Source organism: Chelonoidis abingdonii, chromosome 10, assembly GCF_003597395.2.
Source record: "Chelonoidis abingdonii isolate Lonesome George chromosome 10, CheloAbing_2.0, whole genome shotgun sequence".
Taxonomy (NCBI): domain Eukaryota; kingdom Metazoa; phylum Chordata; order Testudines; family Testudinidae; genus Chelonoidis; species Chelonoidis abingdonii.
The window spans coordinates 60,762,918-60,781,411 of record NC_133778.1 but is presented as its reverse complement, the minus strand read 5'-3'; the positions used below and the strand labels follow the sequence as shown (position 1 = coordinate 60,781,411).

Sequence of the window (18,494 nt, the reverse complement as noted above, 5' to 3'; positions counted from 1 at the left end):
GCAAAAAACTACATGGCAATAAAATCGTGGCTTACAACTAAGTTACAAAAGCAGCAAACACTGAACAAATAGAATATAGTAATAAATACTGGCATATATACAGCTAAATCTAAGACACGCTATACAGAACACAAAATGGAATATTATGTAGGTATCAGTAAGCAAACCAAAACCCACCTGAAACCCAAAGACCATTTGTATGGAATAAGCTGTGACAGGACACTTTTAGAATTTTATGAACAAATCCACATTTCTAAACTTGTAACTTTAAGAAAAAAACAAATTAAACATTTCCTTTAACAAGAGATTTTTCTGTATGAAGCATTGCAATAAGTAAGAATAGAGAAATAATCTAAGGAGTGGCATCCTTTTTGATTTGACATATATATTTATTGGTCCAGAAGCACAGCTGCTTTAGCAAAACTTCTTATATGCATGTCACCTTTCTGTCAGTGCTCATCAGTTTGTATGTAACAAATAGCTCTCTCCTTTCCAGTCAATCCCTTTCTAAACCTTGGCAAAGAGCTGTGACATCAGACACTAAACTGTGACATCAGAAAAGAGGAACAGGAGCTGGCTTCTTTTTACACAATCTTGGTAATCCACAATGGTGGTAAAACAATAACCAAAAAAAATACAAATGTCCTTTTTGCTTGGTCCCAAACAGTTGAAATCGATTTTGCCATTGATTTCAGGGGAACAGTATCAGTTCCTACATAAGCAGCATATAGGGCCAGATCCTCTGGTGGTATAAATTTATAGCACCAGAGGATCTGGCCATATGTTGAAATGTGCTGTACTGATGGCAGTGGTTTGTAATCTTATATGAGGCGTGAAGTCTAGATTTTTGTTGACCTTTTCATTTTTCAGGGATTGTGGTTTTCTTGTCTAAAAAAATTTTCATGAAAAAGAAAAGCATGTGTTGTTGGGGGTATTGGCCTTATCTTGTGATACTTTTCCATTTCCAGGAAGGTAATAAATCAGGATGTGCTGGATAGCAAGATGTTAAGGTAAATGCTTTCATTTAAACGGAAACCACTCTCTTATTTATTCTGGGGCTCACTGAACACAGACCATGGTTTTACAGAGTACACTTATATTCTATTACCACTGTAAAGCTAGTACCGGTATATATGTATAAATCAAAACAATGGTGACCAGAATAGGGAAAAGTGTACACCAAGCCTGTACACTTTGTGGGTCTAACAGACTAAGGATCATTGCATTTTCACAGGTAAGACTTTGAAGAAACTGCTCTTCCATTCCAGTGACTATGCGTTGCTGCTAAAACCCAGAGTAGGAATTCAATTCTCTTTCATTTCCTTAATAGAAATAACATTTTATGTAAATATTAGGACTCAGTTCATCAAATCCTCTGTGTGTGACATTCCTACTGACATCAGTTGAAGAGTTCTTGAAATTGAGTTTTGCATGTGGAGAGCTTGCAGGCCTGACCTAGTTGTCTTCCTCTTATTGTTTGTTGTTTGGAAACTGTAGGTGCTAACAAAATACAATCAGGATTGTGATCCCAGGATGCGAGGTGCTGTATTTACCAAGTAAAAGATCTCACTGCATCTGCTATCTAAAGCAGCCCTTTAAACCTACCTCAGTAAAGATAACTTTCAAAATCAGTGTTTAGCAGATGTTACTCCTTATCACATTTTGTTAATATCTGATATTTCCCTTATTAACAACATAGCCAGAATGTAATTGTGTTAAATGAAAATGATTGTTACATAAACAGGTTGAATATTCATGAAACGGCACAAACATCTACAAGTTTTGTAAAGACATATTTAACCTGATAGGGAAGCACTGTCCTCTGCAGAAGATTAAAGGAAACTCATATTTATGACCAATCTTGTATTTCTACAGTTACTCAGAATATGAATTACATCAGCCAGAGGACAAGTAGGGTGTCTCACTATGGTAATTATAATCAGGGCAGACCTTTTGCACCAGTTTGTAATCTACACTGTAAAAAGCGATGTAAATGCAGATAACTTTAAATGGTTTAGAACACAACCAAGAAACATGGCTTTGTGTCTGCTCTTGGTAGCAGATCTTTGAAGGGTCAAAATTGCACAAGGCAGTTTTCTTAGCCCGATCTGTTTTTTCATACTCAATTCGGCAGTTGAAGGATTTGGATTCCTTGGTCTCCAGCGCTGACTGTGGAGAAGATTCAAATTCCACCACTTTGGAAGGCGGCACCAGGCTTACAGAAACATTTCCAAGACCTGTTGAGTTATGTCGGAAATAAACACTGAAGGTTCCATTGCCATGATCAACAATTTTCCCTGTGATGAGGAGGTTTAGTTTAACAGTTTTGATGTTGGAATGGAAGTCGCCCCACCCAAACATTTTTTTGAATTTCCCAGTTTTTACTATTGGTCTGCGCTTAGTCCGTGCAAGAGATTCTTGAACCTCAGTGATGTTGGCTAACCAATCCCAAAAGTTTTCTTTGCTATCTGAGTATGACATCTGGCCATGTTTCAACACTGGAGATGGCTTAACAAATAGGCGTAAAGGGTTGATGATCCTGGAATGGACAATGTTGTTGACCAATGTCTCTGCAGCATCTTTGTCTTCCCAATCCAGCACTTCTGTGGCATGGACTGTTTGTTTAGTGTCACAAAATATCTGTTTCAAAAGAGAAAAAGTGAAAATGAAAACATGCAGATAATGGGGTGGTTATTAATATTTAATTGCACATAAAAAGGGTCCAAGCCCTTACTTGCATGACTAGCCTTTACATGTAGTCCCATTCCAGAGGACTACTCTAATGAGTAAATACTACTGCTATGAATAAGGATTTCCAGGACTGGGGCTCAAAGGGAAAAGACTGATTTCTTAGCCTAAAGCGATTAGTGTCTTAGAGTGAAATGGCAAAGCAGAATTTTCTGTTGTTGATTTCACTTGGAACACCCTCCCAACTAATCTGTCTAGTATCTCTTCCCCATCCTCCTTTTCAGACCCTATTCTCTGAAGACTCTGTTCATAATGTCCATACATAACTCTTTCTTTTAGTTGTGCTGTACCTATTAATGCCTTTTATATTGATTCTGGGCCCACTATCTTACCTTGTGCAAAACACTGTAGCAGGAAGAGGGCCTGAAACATTAGCCCTTGTATCAGAGGCCTGGTATGAGGCCTGAGACCTGGGCTAAAGTAGTGGTCAAAACTTTGCTGATATAAAGCAAAATCAGGCTGCGAGCTAGAGGCAGGCCCTGCTCACAGAATCTGGCAAGAACAGGGCTGATATTGCAAAAACACATATTCCTAGGAGGTGCTAGACACATAGCACTCATGCAAACACATTCCAGAAGGATGGCACCAGAACACCTTGATCCCAACACATTCCTAAAACTAACACGAACACACTGACCCATCCTAAAGATAAGGTCAGTGTAATGGGATAGAGATGTACAAGGTGATGGGTGATAACCGGCTATGTCAGAGGGGCAGTATGCAACTTGTTTGTATTGATGTATAAAATGGAGTGTCAGAGGGAGCCGAGGGATAGTGGAAAGTCCCGCCACTAAATGAGCTGCATCCATTGTCACGGGCATACATGCATTGAGTGTACTTGTAGCAAGTAGGGATGTAAAACGTTAACCAGTTAACTGGTAAGACTAATGCTTTACCATTAACCTTGGGCCGGCTGGATCAGCCCCAGCTGCTTAATTGGTTAAACGTTTAAATGGTTAATTTTTTAAATGGTATTTGAATCCCTAGTAGCAAGTATAAGGCACCAATACCGTGCTTCGTCGACAATAAACCTGACCAAGTTCCTTCACTATGAACTGAATCTGTGGTTATTTGGCAGTTCGATCGGAGCCTGCCGTACAGGCTATCTGGCCAGAGTAAGTAAAGCACCCAGAGAGAACACACACTCAGCCAACGTCTGATCACAAACAACATATACAGTTAGCACTAGACTCACAAAAAGACATGGGTATCTAACTGCCATTTTAGCTACCTAAATCCCAGAATGAGGCCAAGTGATTCACAGAATCCACACTCTCCTGCTACTGACCTCACTCACTCGGCACCTGAATTTTTGCTGTAAACATTCTCTAGGCACCTATATTTCTGCCTCTTCACATGCATATTGCTGCCTCCCTGTAGGTGTCTGGATGCCTACACCATAAAGCGATGCACAAAGCAGGGGGAAGATAGGTGTTCCTCCACCTAAGTTGCCTGCAGGGCTCAATTCAGTAAGTATACTCAGACCTTGCCTACCAGATCAAGGCGAGCTCACACAACACAGCTGGGTGTGAAGGAAGAGGCCCACCTCTTCCATAATTGTTAGGCCAGTGGCTAGGTACTTACCCAGGATGTGGGACACCCCAGTTCATGTGCCCCACTCCACTTGAGGGGGAGAAGGGATTTCAGCAGGAATCTGACACCTCTCAGAGTTTGGGTTCAAAAAAGAACTAGATAAGTTCATGGAAGATAGGTCCATCAATGGCTATTAGCCAGAATGGGCAGGGATGATGTCCCTAGCCTCGGTGTTGCCAGAAGCTGGGAATAGGCAACAGGGGATAGATCACTTGATGATTACCTGTTCTGTTCATTCCCTCTGGGGCACCTGGCATTGGCCACTGTTGGAAGACAGGATACTGGGCTAGATGGACCTTTGGTCTGACCCAGTATGGCTGTTCCTTTCAGTGCCCTAGTCACAGGATAGTGTATGTTGATGTGGGGCTCCTTCAGTCAGGGCAGGCTTTAGGCCTATTCCACCAATTCCCCCGAATCGGGCCTCGCGCCCAGTGAGAATCCCTTCCCTGGCTAGAGGCACCTTTTTAATTTTTACTTACCTGGCAGCGCTCCGAGTTTTCAGCGGCACTTCAGCGGCGGGTCCTTCACTTGCTCTGGGTCTTCGGTGGCACTTCGGCGGCAGGTCCTTCAGTGCCGTCGAAGACCTGGAGCGAGCGAAGGACCTGCCGCTGAAGAGTCGGAGCACCGCCCGGTAAGTACAAACCCCATGTGTTTTTTTACATATCTTTTTTTCCATTTTTTTTTTTAAAGTCATCCCTGCACGGCCCTGCCGAAACTGTTCGAATTGGGCTCCGCACTTCCTAAAGTTGGCCCTGCCTTCAGTCTCTCCTTCCACTATGCATAAATAATTTTATTGGAGCAGGGGACTGGATTCTAGGTCTCCCAGGTGTGAGCTCTAGCAATCAGGCTATACAGCCATTCTCATGCATACTTGCACATGTGCTTGTGCTCTCTCTGGCCCAATGACTCTTTCATTAGTTATCCACAGTGCCACAGCTTCAACAGGAAAGACTGATGGCTTTTCTACATGTGTCTGTGGAGGGGTGGGATATTATTTCTAAAGCAGATTCATGTGTTAGGCATAAATTGGTCTGTATAGACCCTACTGCTGTGCTTCAATGTAGTGCTGTTTGAAATAGTATTACATTAAAGTGCACAAGGAAAGCATTAGTGGACATCAGCAGGGTCTACATAGGCCAATATGTGCATAGTACCTTAGTGTGCTTCAGAATTCACACTCCCCCAGATAGCGCATTATCCCACGTATAGACAAGCCCTGGTGGAGCTCTATGTGAGACTATTCCAGAGCCCAAGGGAGTAGGACTCTCATCTGAGGGCTGGTAGGTTCCTGTTCAAATCCCTTCTTCCTTTCACATGGAGAGGGAGACATGAATGGGGAGTCTGCCACATCCCAGGTGAATACTGTAACCATTGGGATAAAAGTTATGAGGTCCTACACACTGCTGCTGCCTACAAAAATGGCATAGGTGTCTACCTCCAAGAGGGGATTTGCAGCTGAGAATACCAAGCAGAGGACGGCACCTTCCTCTATCCTGGATTTAGATACCAAATTCCCTGAAGGGGCAGGGTTTAGGACACACCCGTTAGTTTGGCACCTGCTACTGGCTAGTTTAGGTGAGAAGCTAGCGTGCTGGCTTTTGTGAATCCTATTCTGAGATTCGTCTCGCTTGTTCATTGTATAAGAAGTAGAGGTGCAAAACTCACAAAATTCACAAAAATTTGAATCTCATTGATGAAATACGGTAAGCGTGTGTGCTCCTTCAGAATATCTTAGATGACAATTCATTCATATAGAAATGTGTGTTATTTTTGTACAATTCTGGGGCAGGCCTCAGCATAAATTATACTAGACAAAAATGTTGTTCTACAGTGATACTGTATAGGCATGCCATATCTTTAGCACTTTTCAGGATCCACATTCTTGAATGTATAGTGAAATCTATCGTTCTCAGTGTTTCACTTCTCCCATCTTCTCACCTTGCAAAACACAAAAAACTAAAAGGCCTTAGTCTTTTATGTTCTCTTTACAAACACTCATATGTTTTCTAGTAATAAGACTCTAAAACAACTTCTGAATGTACATAGTTATGTTATAGTCTTTTTATAATGTAAAAATTGAGATGGACCTGAACCAAAACCTTCAGTCAAAGGTTGAAGGGGGTTCAGAATATGAGTCTACATCTACATTTAAATCCACATCTGACTCCCTCTCTATACAACATACTAGCCCAAAACTTGCCAGCTTTGAAATCTGGATCCAAATTTACCAACCAGCCCCCATTTCTACTTAAAAATGAATAAGCAGTCTTCATTAAGACTCCAATTAGGAAAGGGAAAAACGACAATAAAGATCACTCCTAGGCAGAGACCTTGTATGTCAAGTTTCTGCCTCTGGACTAATTTTTTTATGGCTGAGTTATCAACTCATAAATATAGGGGATTCTAATGGAAACACTGACAGATGCTTATCTATAACAGCACTGCTGTAATGACGCTATGGAAAACTGTCAATATGATGAAAGGGCCTGGGTGAAGAAATGGCACGTTATGTATGGCTCTTTAGCCACACGCAACCTTACTCATAAGTTAAAGAGCAGCAGGATGATTTTGGGAATAGCACTTTCCCAGCACAGCTTGCCATAACCACTGCTAAGAAAATAACTACTAGCTGCCTCGTTACAGAAACGCCTTATCGCTTGGATGAAACAAAAATGGATCCACACTGTCACCCACTCCTCAATCCAAACCCTGCCATGAACCTTTTCTGAAAAATGAAAAAAGGAAGCTATTTTGCTGCACTTACAGATTCCAACTGGGGTCCAGGAGTAGCAATGTTGAAATACCACGATGGACACTGTTAAAACCATGTTGCCTGCCTGCCTGGAAACAGGAAGGCTCCCAGAAACCCTTCTCTGGGCCTGTTCTGAGCAAGGTTAAAATACTGGTGCCCAGTTTGCATTGGTGCCTCTACTCTTGCCAACGTTAATGGCAACTGCACTGGTGGGAGCAATGGAGAAAGCCAAGAAACACAGCGTAGAACAGAAATTGATGAGGTTGGCTGTTAATATGTTGTGTCTCTACATTCAACTTGTGAAAGTAACATGGCAGCTCATAGTGTTTTGTCTTTTGCCAGGGGTGTAGGCTTGCACACAACTGTCCTTCTCTGCCTAGTTCAGCACACTTTTTTTTTTTTGCACCTTATATTGGAGTCTCTAACTGTGCCTGTGTTATCTGTTTGACCAGACTTTTCTTCTCCCAGTTCTCTTTGCAGTAAGAAATCCTAGAAGAGTTGCCTAACATGCTGCTGGTGATGTTCTGTACATGTCATTAAGGTGCTCTCTCTCACAAGGAGACACTATGGGGCTGCTGACCACATTGTCCCAGAATTCACTGCTACAGCGTGGTGGGAGTGGATACACAAACTGCATGGTTATGATGTAGCTCGGCTCTTTGTGCTGCAACAGGGTCAAATAAGTGTCACAAACTGCTAACAAAAACACAACTCTTTTTATGGCGTCAGTGGGGCTTTAGAGGGTGAGCTATCATTAATCAAGGTGCTGGGATCACAACATTGTACTCTGTTAAACCAATGGCATCAGATCACATCACATTACGTCAAAGCATGCGTATATAAACGCCCCATGGTTGTATTCCCAAAGGACAATCTGACATGTTCCTGTAACAAAGGTGACAGATGACTGCATCTGACAATTTTCTGTCTATTTCTGCACAATATCCAAACAGTCAGTTATACAAATTATTGAGCTATGGGAATGAATATTCTGGTGCAAGGAATATTTTACTCAGGGTGACGAGGAAGCAATAAACATTGCTGGAAGTGGTCAATAAAACCATAAACTTTAATATCTGACTCCACCTCCATTCCTATTGTTGTTATCTTGCTACACTAATTCTATTGAGAGAACAAGGCTCAGTAGCTGCAAAAGTTGAGGTGAATCAGTTGCGTGAAAGGAGGCTATACAAGCTCTTACAGAGAAATGCTTTATGTTTTGAAAACGTTTAGTTTAAAAATGTTTCTAACAAAGAATGACTTGACTTTGGACTTGCCAGGGCAATGCACAGTTCATACACCACAGGAGCCCGGTGAGATTGTTAGAAAAGCACTTACATTATTCATATTTCTGTCTATAACTTTATTTTATTTGTGCAGATTCTTTTACTTTTAAGTCAAAAGGTTTTACAGCATAGGAGAACAGAACTCTCCAAGGATTCATTTTCCTCTCTACATTTCAAAGGCTCCTTATTTGATGACAGCTTTTTGTTATTAGTGAGCACAGCCCAGTGCTTTTTGTTAAGTTGTTTATTCATTTTGGTTAGCAATTTTCAGGAAATAAAAAAATTGGTATTAAAAGAATGTAGCACATGCTTGAAAACCGACTTCCTCAGCATCTTTTCATTTTACTGTGTAGCCTTCCCTGTTGTGAAGACCATTGTTGTTTGAATCGCTGAAAACTCTTGTTTAGTAAAGTGGAAGAATTTGTGTCTTTTAATTTGTTTGCCTTCTGCAGTGGGTCCCGCTTGTTGCCCCTGCTTTTGCTCATTCCCTTAAAGTCACAATCCTAGATTTTGAGGCCAGAAAGGACCATTAGATCATTCTAGTTTGACACATCATAGAATTCACTGTTATCTCTGTCTTGAGCCCAGATGCTTGTTTGACTACAGCATATCCTCCAGAAAAACACCTTGTCTTGATCTGAAGGTATCAAGAGATGGAGACTCCACTACTTCCCTTGGTAGTTTGTTCCATATGTGACTTATTTCTAGTCATTGCTTTCTGCAATGCCTTTTTACACGAGATTGAAGAGCCCTTTCATACCTGTTTTTTTCTCCCCATGAAGGCGCATATACACCATAATCAAGTTGACTTGATTAGAGAAATGGGGTAAAATTCTGACCCAACTGAAGTCAATGAGATTTTTGTCACTGAGTTCAGTGGAGGAAGGATTTCATGCCTCGTCTCACTTATGCAGCTTCCCATGAAGTCCATCCTTTGCTCATGGTTTTCTTCTTCCCATGCTTTTTCTGAGAGTATGGCTACACTTGCAGCTGTACATCGCTGGGAGTTAAATCTGTCTTCGTACAGCTGAGTAGGGAAAGCGCTGCAGTCTGGCCACACTGACAGCTACCAGCGCACTGTCATGGCCACACTTGCAGCATCTGCAGCGGCATTGGGAGCAGTGCATTATGGGCAGCTATTCCAGCATTCAAGTGGCTGCAACGTGCTTTTCAAAAGAGGGGGTGGGGTGGAGTGTGACTGGGAGCGTGAGGGAGAGAGTGAGTGGATTTTTGGAGCTGACACTCTGTCAGCAGCTGCCTTGCAAGTTCCAACCCATTCACTGAAAGCAAATAGCCCTCTGTTTTTTTCCTCAAGGACCAGATAAGCAGCCTCCTCGAAACAGACCCTTCCCCTCACCCCCACATGCCATGCTGCTTCTCTCCTCAAGCCCCTTCCTTCCCCTCTCTTCAAGCAAACACTAGCTGTGGGCGTTCCAAAGGGAGCTCATTCACAGCAAACAGGAGCTGTGTTTGTTTTTTTGATAAGCAGGTCCGGGAACCCAAGTTCACAACAAAACAAACAGAGGCATCACAACAAAACAAAGAGAGTTATCTCCACTTTAAAAGCATTATGGGAAGCTTCTGGAGGTCAGTTACAGCATAGTAAGATTATTCCCTGTTTACACTGGTGCCCCAGCACTGCAGCAGCAGCGCTATTCTCTTTATTCCTCTCGTGGAGGTGGAGTACAACCAGCGCTGTAGCCAGGGAGATACAGCGCTGTATGTGCCTTGCCAGTGTGGACGGGGAGTGAGTTACAGCGCTGTAAAGCCACCACCAGCACTGTAACTCTCAAGTGTAGCCAAGGCCTGAGAAAGAAGGCTCTACTGAAGAATGCCCTAGTCTGGGTGAGTTTTGAGCTGATTCCATATTTTGGACACTAGTCCTATTTATATTTTTACTTCATTTGTTTTGTACATGCTCCCAACCACCACAGCTTTTGATGTGGGCAACATTTTAAAATGTCATACTAAGTAAACAGAAGATAAGAACTATATCCTCGTAAGGGTCGAATTGTCCTGATGTTTCTGGGGTTTTACTCCAAGTTATCAGTCAATCATGGGACATAGTTTTTACAGCTGATCAGTGAGAGAGGCACCAACTTCATCCCTGCCAGGGATCATTTCAGGTCTCTCAGAATTTAGTGCAAATAAGTTGGGGGCGGTGGTGGCGAGGAAGAAATAGTTATAGGAAGAAAATGGTTCAGAACTATTATTCCACCCACCAGTGCTGCTGCTGTAATCCTTTTGGCACATCAGTGAGCTGGGGGGTAGGGGGGGAGAGGGTGCTAAGAGGGCCCAGATAGTTGTCAAGCTCTTCCTGCTGCCTGAATACGCTCTTATCAGAGCTCCACTTGGAAGTTAGAGTCTGGAGGTAGCTCCTAACTCACTCAGGACTTGTCTACATTTGAAATGCAACAGCAACACCACTATAGCTGCACCTCTGTAGCGCTTCAGTGTAGGCACTACTTAGGCTATGTCAATACTACAGACCTTATGGCAGTACAGCTGTAAGACTGCAGCTGTGCTGCGGTCAGATCTCCTGGGTAGCCGCTCTTTGCCAGCGGAAGAGTTCTCTCCCACTGGCATAATTAAGCCACTCCCAATGAGTAGCAGTAGCTGTGCTGGTGGGAGATAGTCTCCTGTCGACATAGCGCTGTTCACACTGGAGCTTTTGTCGGTGAAACTTTTGTTTTACCTGACCAACAAGTTTTGCTGATAAAAGTGCTAGTGTAGACATAGCCTTAGGAAAGGGGTTCTCTCCGAGAGGCAGTAGCTAGGTCAATGGAAGAATTCATCCATAAACCTAGTGCTGCCTAAAGGAGGACTTAGTTCAACTTAACTATGTTGCTCAGGCTTTTTCACACACCCCTGAGCGACACAGTTAAGTTGAATGAATGTTCCAGTGTAGACCAGGCCTCCGAATGCTGTACCAGTACCATGATTTCATTTTGAAAAATAGATATTCATGTCCACACTATAGCTTGGTACTTCTCTGGCTTCTTCAGGCTAATTTCAGTAGGTCTGCAGTCTTTTATACTGTGTATTGCAATAATAATGCAAAATCACTGAACTGGTGGAACAAAAACCTGAGCTTGAAAAAAGGGGAGAGGGAGAGAAATTGCTCTGCTTTATCTGTTTGAACATTCAGTGATTTCAACACATTTATCAAATTTTAAATAATTTATGCCTTGACAGGGCTTATCAATTTTGCAAAGCACACACATTAGCTAGATACAATGATATCATATTCGCTTTTTCAGCATCTTACACTTGAGCTCAGCGAGATTAATAAAAACTCAGACCTTCATCAATTAAATGGAAAAATATAAAATTGTATTCCATTACAGCCTTTTTGGTAGGAAAATGATGACAGTCTAATAATTCATTATAACAAGCTGAGCTTGAACTTTACTGATAATTAAATGTGTTTCTCCCAAAGGCAGAGGCTGTGATGGGTTTTATGGTAGCAGATGTGATTGCTGCCAGGAATGCTGTAAGGAATTTAGGAATTAAGGATCCTCTTCTTTTAACCAGACTATACAAAAGAGCCATATTTGAGGCTATCTAGTCACAGATACGTTTTTCAAAATTTGTTGTGCACCCATATGCTTTCATCATGATAAAGACCATTTAATTCACATTCAGGGGCATTACTGGCTGGGAATGAAGGCTCCGATTCAGCAAAGCACTTAAGCACATGCTTAAGTCCATCCCAATCTGCAAAGCACATGAATGAGTATTTAAAGTGCATTGCTGAATCAAGGCCTAAACTGTTAAACATGTCTAGTGACTGAGTGAAATCACTAAAGGCTCTTCCGTGTAGTCCAGTTAAAAGAAGATGCTACTTAAGGAGAGACTCAGGACTTTGCCAAATCTGACCCATCAGTTGGGTAACTGACAAATAAATGCATCCTCTTTCAGTAGGCAGATATGAGATTGTTGGATTACAAAGATGAGGAAATTTGAATGCCTAGCATTTACATTGATTAAATGAGTGGTTACCAATACAGCTGATGAAGAATTTTCTAGCTAAATGTTTCTGGTGGACAATGCAGCTTCCATAAAATCAAAATTTCCCTAGGGAAAACTTTGATTTTGCTGAAAATTCCATTTTCCATTGGGAAAAACTAAATGAAATATAATTTGGGTCAATCTGAATCGGAACATTTTGGTTTGTTGAACAGAATAAAACACTGTATTTTGGCTTGGTTTGTCATTGAACTGGATCTGTCTGAGCTACCCAGGCTTCATGGGAGTGCAGTTCAGGTCCTTATGCCTTTGTTCTCCTTTATAAGATAGGCTCCCTGGCTGGACAAGTGATGAACATTTTGATTTTTGACCAACTTTGATTCCCAGACATTTAAACTGTGGTGTTCTGAAAACTGTGTTAAAGTTACGATCTATCACTTTAAATTCTTATGAGTTTTCCTGTCCTGCTTGTAGGTAGGTGCCTCTGTAGGAAAGCATGCAATCTGGGCCTACCAGCAGGCAGTCAGCCTAGAATAAGGCATGGAGGCTGAGTTGTGGCTCTCTGTTTATGGAGCAGCCTGTTTTGTTTCTCTCTGATTTGAGGTTGTTGTGTGTTACTCTGGATTCTAAGAAATCAAGTAGCGTTACATAATAGCCTTCCAGTAAGAATAGTTGTTTTTATGTAACCACTCTGTGTGCACACTGTGAAACATAATAGAGAAAACGGGTGATGAGGATGTATTAAAAATAAAAACGTAAAGCTAAAATGCTTTATATGGCTATACAGGTCTGTCGCATCTTACGCGCATTTAACATGCGCGATTTCAGCTTTACACGGTTGGCAAAAACAAAGAAAGAGAAAAATAACAATTTAAATACTGTTTCTGTGGTGTGGGCAATTCCGGCTGCCATTCAACTCAATGTAATTTTGACTATATGCGGTTTTCGCTTTATGCGCTAATCGTGGAACGGAACCCCCGCATAAGATGAGACAGACCCGCACATGGCAATATGAACATTTTCCAATGTAATGAAAGAGGACAATTTTGCAAGATATATTCAGAGAATTAAGCAGTATTTTTTATGCATGTGCTCTAGAAGATACTGATAAAGGGCTGTTTTCCTAACATTGGTAGAAAAAACAACTATTACTGTGATTAAAAGGTTATGTTTTCCACAAGGACCTGATTAGCTAGAGTATAATGGCATAATATACCACTGGCAAATATGAGCTAAACCACTTTAGCTGAAGTCAATAGAAGTTGAGTGTGTGCAATGACTTGCAGACAGCACTTACCCTTTTGCCAGGATTGCTCCCTGTGTTTCCCTCCCTTGGTCCATTTTGTGTGAAACAGATGCAGATTATTTAATGACAATTATGTCAAATGATTACTGAAAATTATTTCTGAAAGGTCAATGGGGCATATAAACATCACGTAGCTCCCACACTTAAGAAAAAAGAGGAAGCTTCAGGAAAATACAACAGGTCTATGAATGTGATTTCAGTTGAGGAGAACCTATTAGAATAACTAAAATGAGACAGTTTTGCGACGTAAGGGGCAGTCAGCATAAATTCTCAAATGGATGATCTCTCCCACCTCTCTTATTTGAATTCTCTGAATACTAAATTAGTAGACAGGAGTGAAATAAACATGGATGTAAATTTGCCAGGGCTTCAACCATTTACCAAACACGTCTTCATCAGAGAGAAAGTTCAGGGACCCTCAGCCTATACAACTTCCCCCAACCTCTGGACACTTTCTGGGGGTACTATTTTTTTTTAAACTTACTAACAGAGAGAGGTGTCTCCATACTCTCTTTCTCCGTCCCTTTCAGGAGTCCCAGTTTTCCCCTTGTGCTTTATTCTTCAGTGCCTGCGTTCTGAAGACCCAACTCCCTGCTGTGCCTGGAGAACCTGTGGAAAGTGGAGTGCAGTACACACAGGGTATCACACTGTAAAAACAAGTGTGTTCTTAACTCGGATTGAAACAGCATTGAAGACACAGCAACTTGGCTTTAATTTATCTTTCTACCTCCTACACTTGACTTGAGCAGGGTGGACGCCAGTGTTTAAGCAGCATTTTCTCCCCCTATTCATGCTGTGGAGTGGTCACACAGCACAGCCATTACCTGGGTAGCAAATGAGAAAAGTTACCAAACCAGTTGGGCTGGCAAAGATGGGAAACTTAGGGGAGGGCTAACTGGGGCTCCTGAGCTTTGACTCAGGATTCTACCTAGGGAGGCTGCAAAGTGTTGTGTTGACTGAGAAGGGAAGAGGTCACTTATCAAAGCACTCAATGTTGAATAAGGTTTGGTCCTGTGGCCAGGATAGGGACAGAGGTTTCAGTGGCCACGCTCTTTCATTGCATCTCACTTTCAGCAATTTTGTGCTCGCTTTATCAGCCTTTTTAACTGCATATTTCTCTGTTTCAGGCTCTCCTATTTAAAGCACATTTTACAAAGAAAAATTCAGATGTACTTCTCACTGGCTATGGCAAAGCTATTATGTACTTAGCAATACCTGTCCCAGTTCTAACCATAAAAATATGAGCCACAACCACTTATTTCCTGACGCTCTGTTTCCCAGCACCTTGCCATTCGTAGTGAGAGAAGATTTTCACTGTAAAATGCAAAACTCCTGTGGTTTGAATGTGGGAGGAGTTGTATTTTAGGATTAAAATGGGGGTCAAAACCAGAATCTGTAATGTCAGGATTAGGCCTATATTTGCTAGAACTAGACTAAAGAGAGAAGAATTATGGCTAATACAGAGGATAACGGTAATACCCTCCCTATTTTCTTTGATTTAACAGAGCAATCTGAGTTTGTCCAAAACTTTGAATTAATTATTTCTCAATGTAAATGAAAAGATCACACACACACACTGCAGCCACAGTTCAACCATGCTAATCAGAACAAGTATGGGAGGTGGGAGTTAAAAACACATACCTTGGAATGCCCTTCACTTCATAGTCTGGTTAACAAGGGCATTAAACACCGATTCCTAAACTGAAACAGTTTTCACTTTGCAATTCACCCTCTGAAATTGTAAACAGCTAGCCAGCCCTTCTACCTCCATTTAGAGTTTATGGAATCTTTGCATTACTGCTCTTGCCCAGTTAAAAACCAATAGTAGTCACTAATTTGGTTTTCATTTTCTTGATTAGTAGTCTCATTTTAAAAGATATTAAAAATATATTTACTCTTTTTTAGGACAATGCCTATTTCAGTAAAGAGACCCACTCAAAAGCAGAACATTGCAATACAGGACCTGATTATTGAGAAACGCAGAGCATCCAAAATTCCATGTGAAAGCTGTGGGTGCAAAGCACCTCTAAACAGGATCGGCTCTAGGCACCAGCAAACCAAGCACATGCTTGAGGCAGCACAATTTCAGGGGCGGCATTCTGACCACCATTCCCCTCCCTCCCCCCACTTTGGCAGTTCCGCTTGGATTTTTTTTTTGCGCTTGGGCAGCAAAAAACCTAGAGCCGGCTCTGCCTCTAAAAATCAGCCCTTTACTATATTTGGGATTTGCAAATTGCTTTGCAGCTGGGGAGTTTTAAAGCATCTAAAGCTATTGCAACTTTGCTGCACTAATGAAAGGTGGCCAAAAATCCCCTATTCAATAGATTATATAATTGGATTGCTTTAACAATTCTGTCCTGTCTCCTGTAGTTAAAACTAAAATGACAAGCTGCTTCAGCAGAAAAAAACCCTCATGATCGAACTTTGCAGCCCATTAAATTTTCTGCTTGTAAATGAATCTTACGAAGAACTTCCCTCCCTGTAGAGAAGACATACCACAGCATCATCCCTGCTGACAAAATTGAAAACAATCTCTGCAGCACAACATATTGCTATCAATGATTAGTGGTATGAGTTCCTCCAAAGCCATCTCTCTTCTGAATCTTTAGGGAATTGTCACAGCAGTATAATAGGAAAGTGACAGAAAGGGAATGAGGAATGACAGACTCAAACTATATATCAGTATATTAATTGTGGATATTAATATTTCCTGACATAATACATCATTGTCTGAAAAGGTATTAATACTGATAAGTACAAATAGGAACTCAAACATCTGAAGGAAGGCATGAAAACAATTGCAAACTTTGCTCAGCTTGCCTGAAGCTTTATTTAACTTTTAGTCTTTTTCAGGTACCTTTCAAAAGTTGCCAGACTCAGCACTGTTTTTGCTGTTAATGTTGAATATGGCAAATTCTTCCTTTAAGTTGGTGCCAATAATGTGGGAACTCTATTCCCACTTTCAAAGAGACACTTTGCCATTTGTTTTTCATGTAAAGCTCTGAGAGAAGAAATATATAGGTAAGGATTAAGGAATCAAATAGAAAACTTTTGATGAAAGCACAAAATAACTTTCTAACAAACAAAATGATAAAAAAATCATACTAGAAACATACTGGCTCCATGTTTGCAGATATTCTGATTTAGGCTGTGAGCTCACTATATCTTCTAAACCAGTGGTTCTCAAACTTTTGTACTAGTGATCCCTTTCACATAGCATACCTCTGAGTGGACCCTCCCCATATAAATTAAAAACCTTTTTGTATATATTAAACATCATTATAAATGCTGGATGCAAAGCAGGGTTTGGGGTAGAGGCTGACAGCTCGCGATCCCCCAGGTAATAACCTCACAACCCCCTGAGGGGTCCTGTAACAGGGCGAACTCACCCCCGCAGTGCCTACCCCTGGGGTTGCATTAATAGGCTACAACCAGTCAGGAAGCCACTCTGCAGGCCGGGATCTGCCTTCGGTTTCCGACTACTGGGCCCAGTGCTCCCTCCCAAGGGACCGCCTGGTGCTCCTTACTCATGTGGGGTTCTGCCCCCCTGGACAGTACCCCTTTCTCTTAGCAGTTTCCCCTCCTGGGAACGCCCCCCACATCGCATCCCACTTTTGCAGGTTCTTGGCAACTGCCGTCATTAGCTAGCCCCAACCCTGGCGGCAGACTGCAGTGGTTTAGACTCTCGATCATCGGCAAAGGGGTTGGACCTGCTGCCTTGACCTACCCCTGGGTTGCACCCTGCAACCCCAGTACCTCTTGGCCTACTTCTAGGTGACAGCCTGGGGCTTTCCAGGTAGGAGCTCCCCAGCTCCACTGCCTTTCCCCAGCACTGCTTTACCCTAGGTACCTGCTCTGGTTTTTGGCAGCCAGGCCCTTCTCCCTCTACAGGCAGAGGAAGACTTCTGGGCTCCTGGCTTCTCTGCCCTTTTATAAGGGCCTGTGGCTCAGTTTGGGGCATGGCCCCAGCTGCTGCCACTTCCCCAATCAGCCCAGCCTAAAAGGCTGCTTTCTCCAGCCCTGGCCCCTTCCCTGGTCTGGTTTTAACCCCTTCAGGGCCGGAGCAGGGATCCACCCTGCTACAGGTCCTGACCTCTAGTTTGAGAACCCCTGTTCTAAACTAAGCAGATTTGGGCCTGTTCAGAGCTTGGATGAAAGACCTCAAAGGAAATGCAATGTGTTTTAGGAAGCTGGGTTAGTTATTCAGTACAGAGCATTCTTTCCTCTTAAGGGTCATTAGTGAATCAGGGTTGCATAAGGGATGCTGCTGTTGGAGGTACTGCCTTTAGATGTGGTGAAAACCAAAGATCCCAGTGTCAGGGGTCATTAAAGATTTAATGGCATCTTTTATTACCTCTAATGTGCTATCTAGATCCCTATAATTATTATTGATGATCAACATTTTTCCAACAAACCTTTTTTCAATGAAAAATGGATTTTTTTCGCTAAATGGAAAATGCTAACTTTGCAGAAAATGCTAACTTTATTTAAAATTGTCTAGTTTTTGGTGAAAAAATGGGTTTTCACAAAAACTTCTTTCTTAAAAAAAAGGAAATTGCTGGGAAAAAATTAAACAAAAATTGTTTTTTCAGAATTTGTGAAAAATGCTTTGCATTTCCCAACCTGCTCTAGTAATTACATTTTTCTTATCCTAAATGTTGGATAAATTGCTTGCAGTGTACAAAATATGTATAGTACGATCTATATTTTGAATTAATCTACCTGTTTGCTGAGAACAGCCATTTTGTTTTCTGAATTGCTCCCACCTGTTCTCAAAGAAAACATATTGTAGGTTCTCCAGGAGACTTTACTTTTGTTCTTTCTTATTATTTTCCTTAAT

The 18,494-nt window shown here is 41.8% G+C and overlaps 1 protein-coding gene across 1 annotated transcript in view; it reads right to left on the bottom strand.

Moving 5' to 3' along the window:
• Positions 1-621: 621 nt before the first annotated feature.
• The window catches only part of NXPH2 (neurexophilin 2), a 53,095-nt gene continuing 35,222 nt past the window's right edge, over positions 622-18,494 (bottom strand). The window contains exon 2 of the mRNA XM_032801703.2: positions 622-2,640. Within this exon, the coding sequence (XP_032657594.1) occupies positions 1,897-2,640 (744 nt within the window). The 3' untranslated portion in view covers positions 622-1,896. The remainder of the gene's footprint in view (positions 2,641-18,494) is intronic.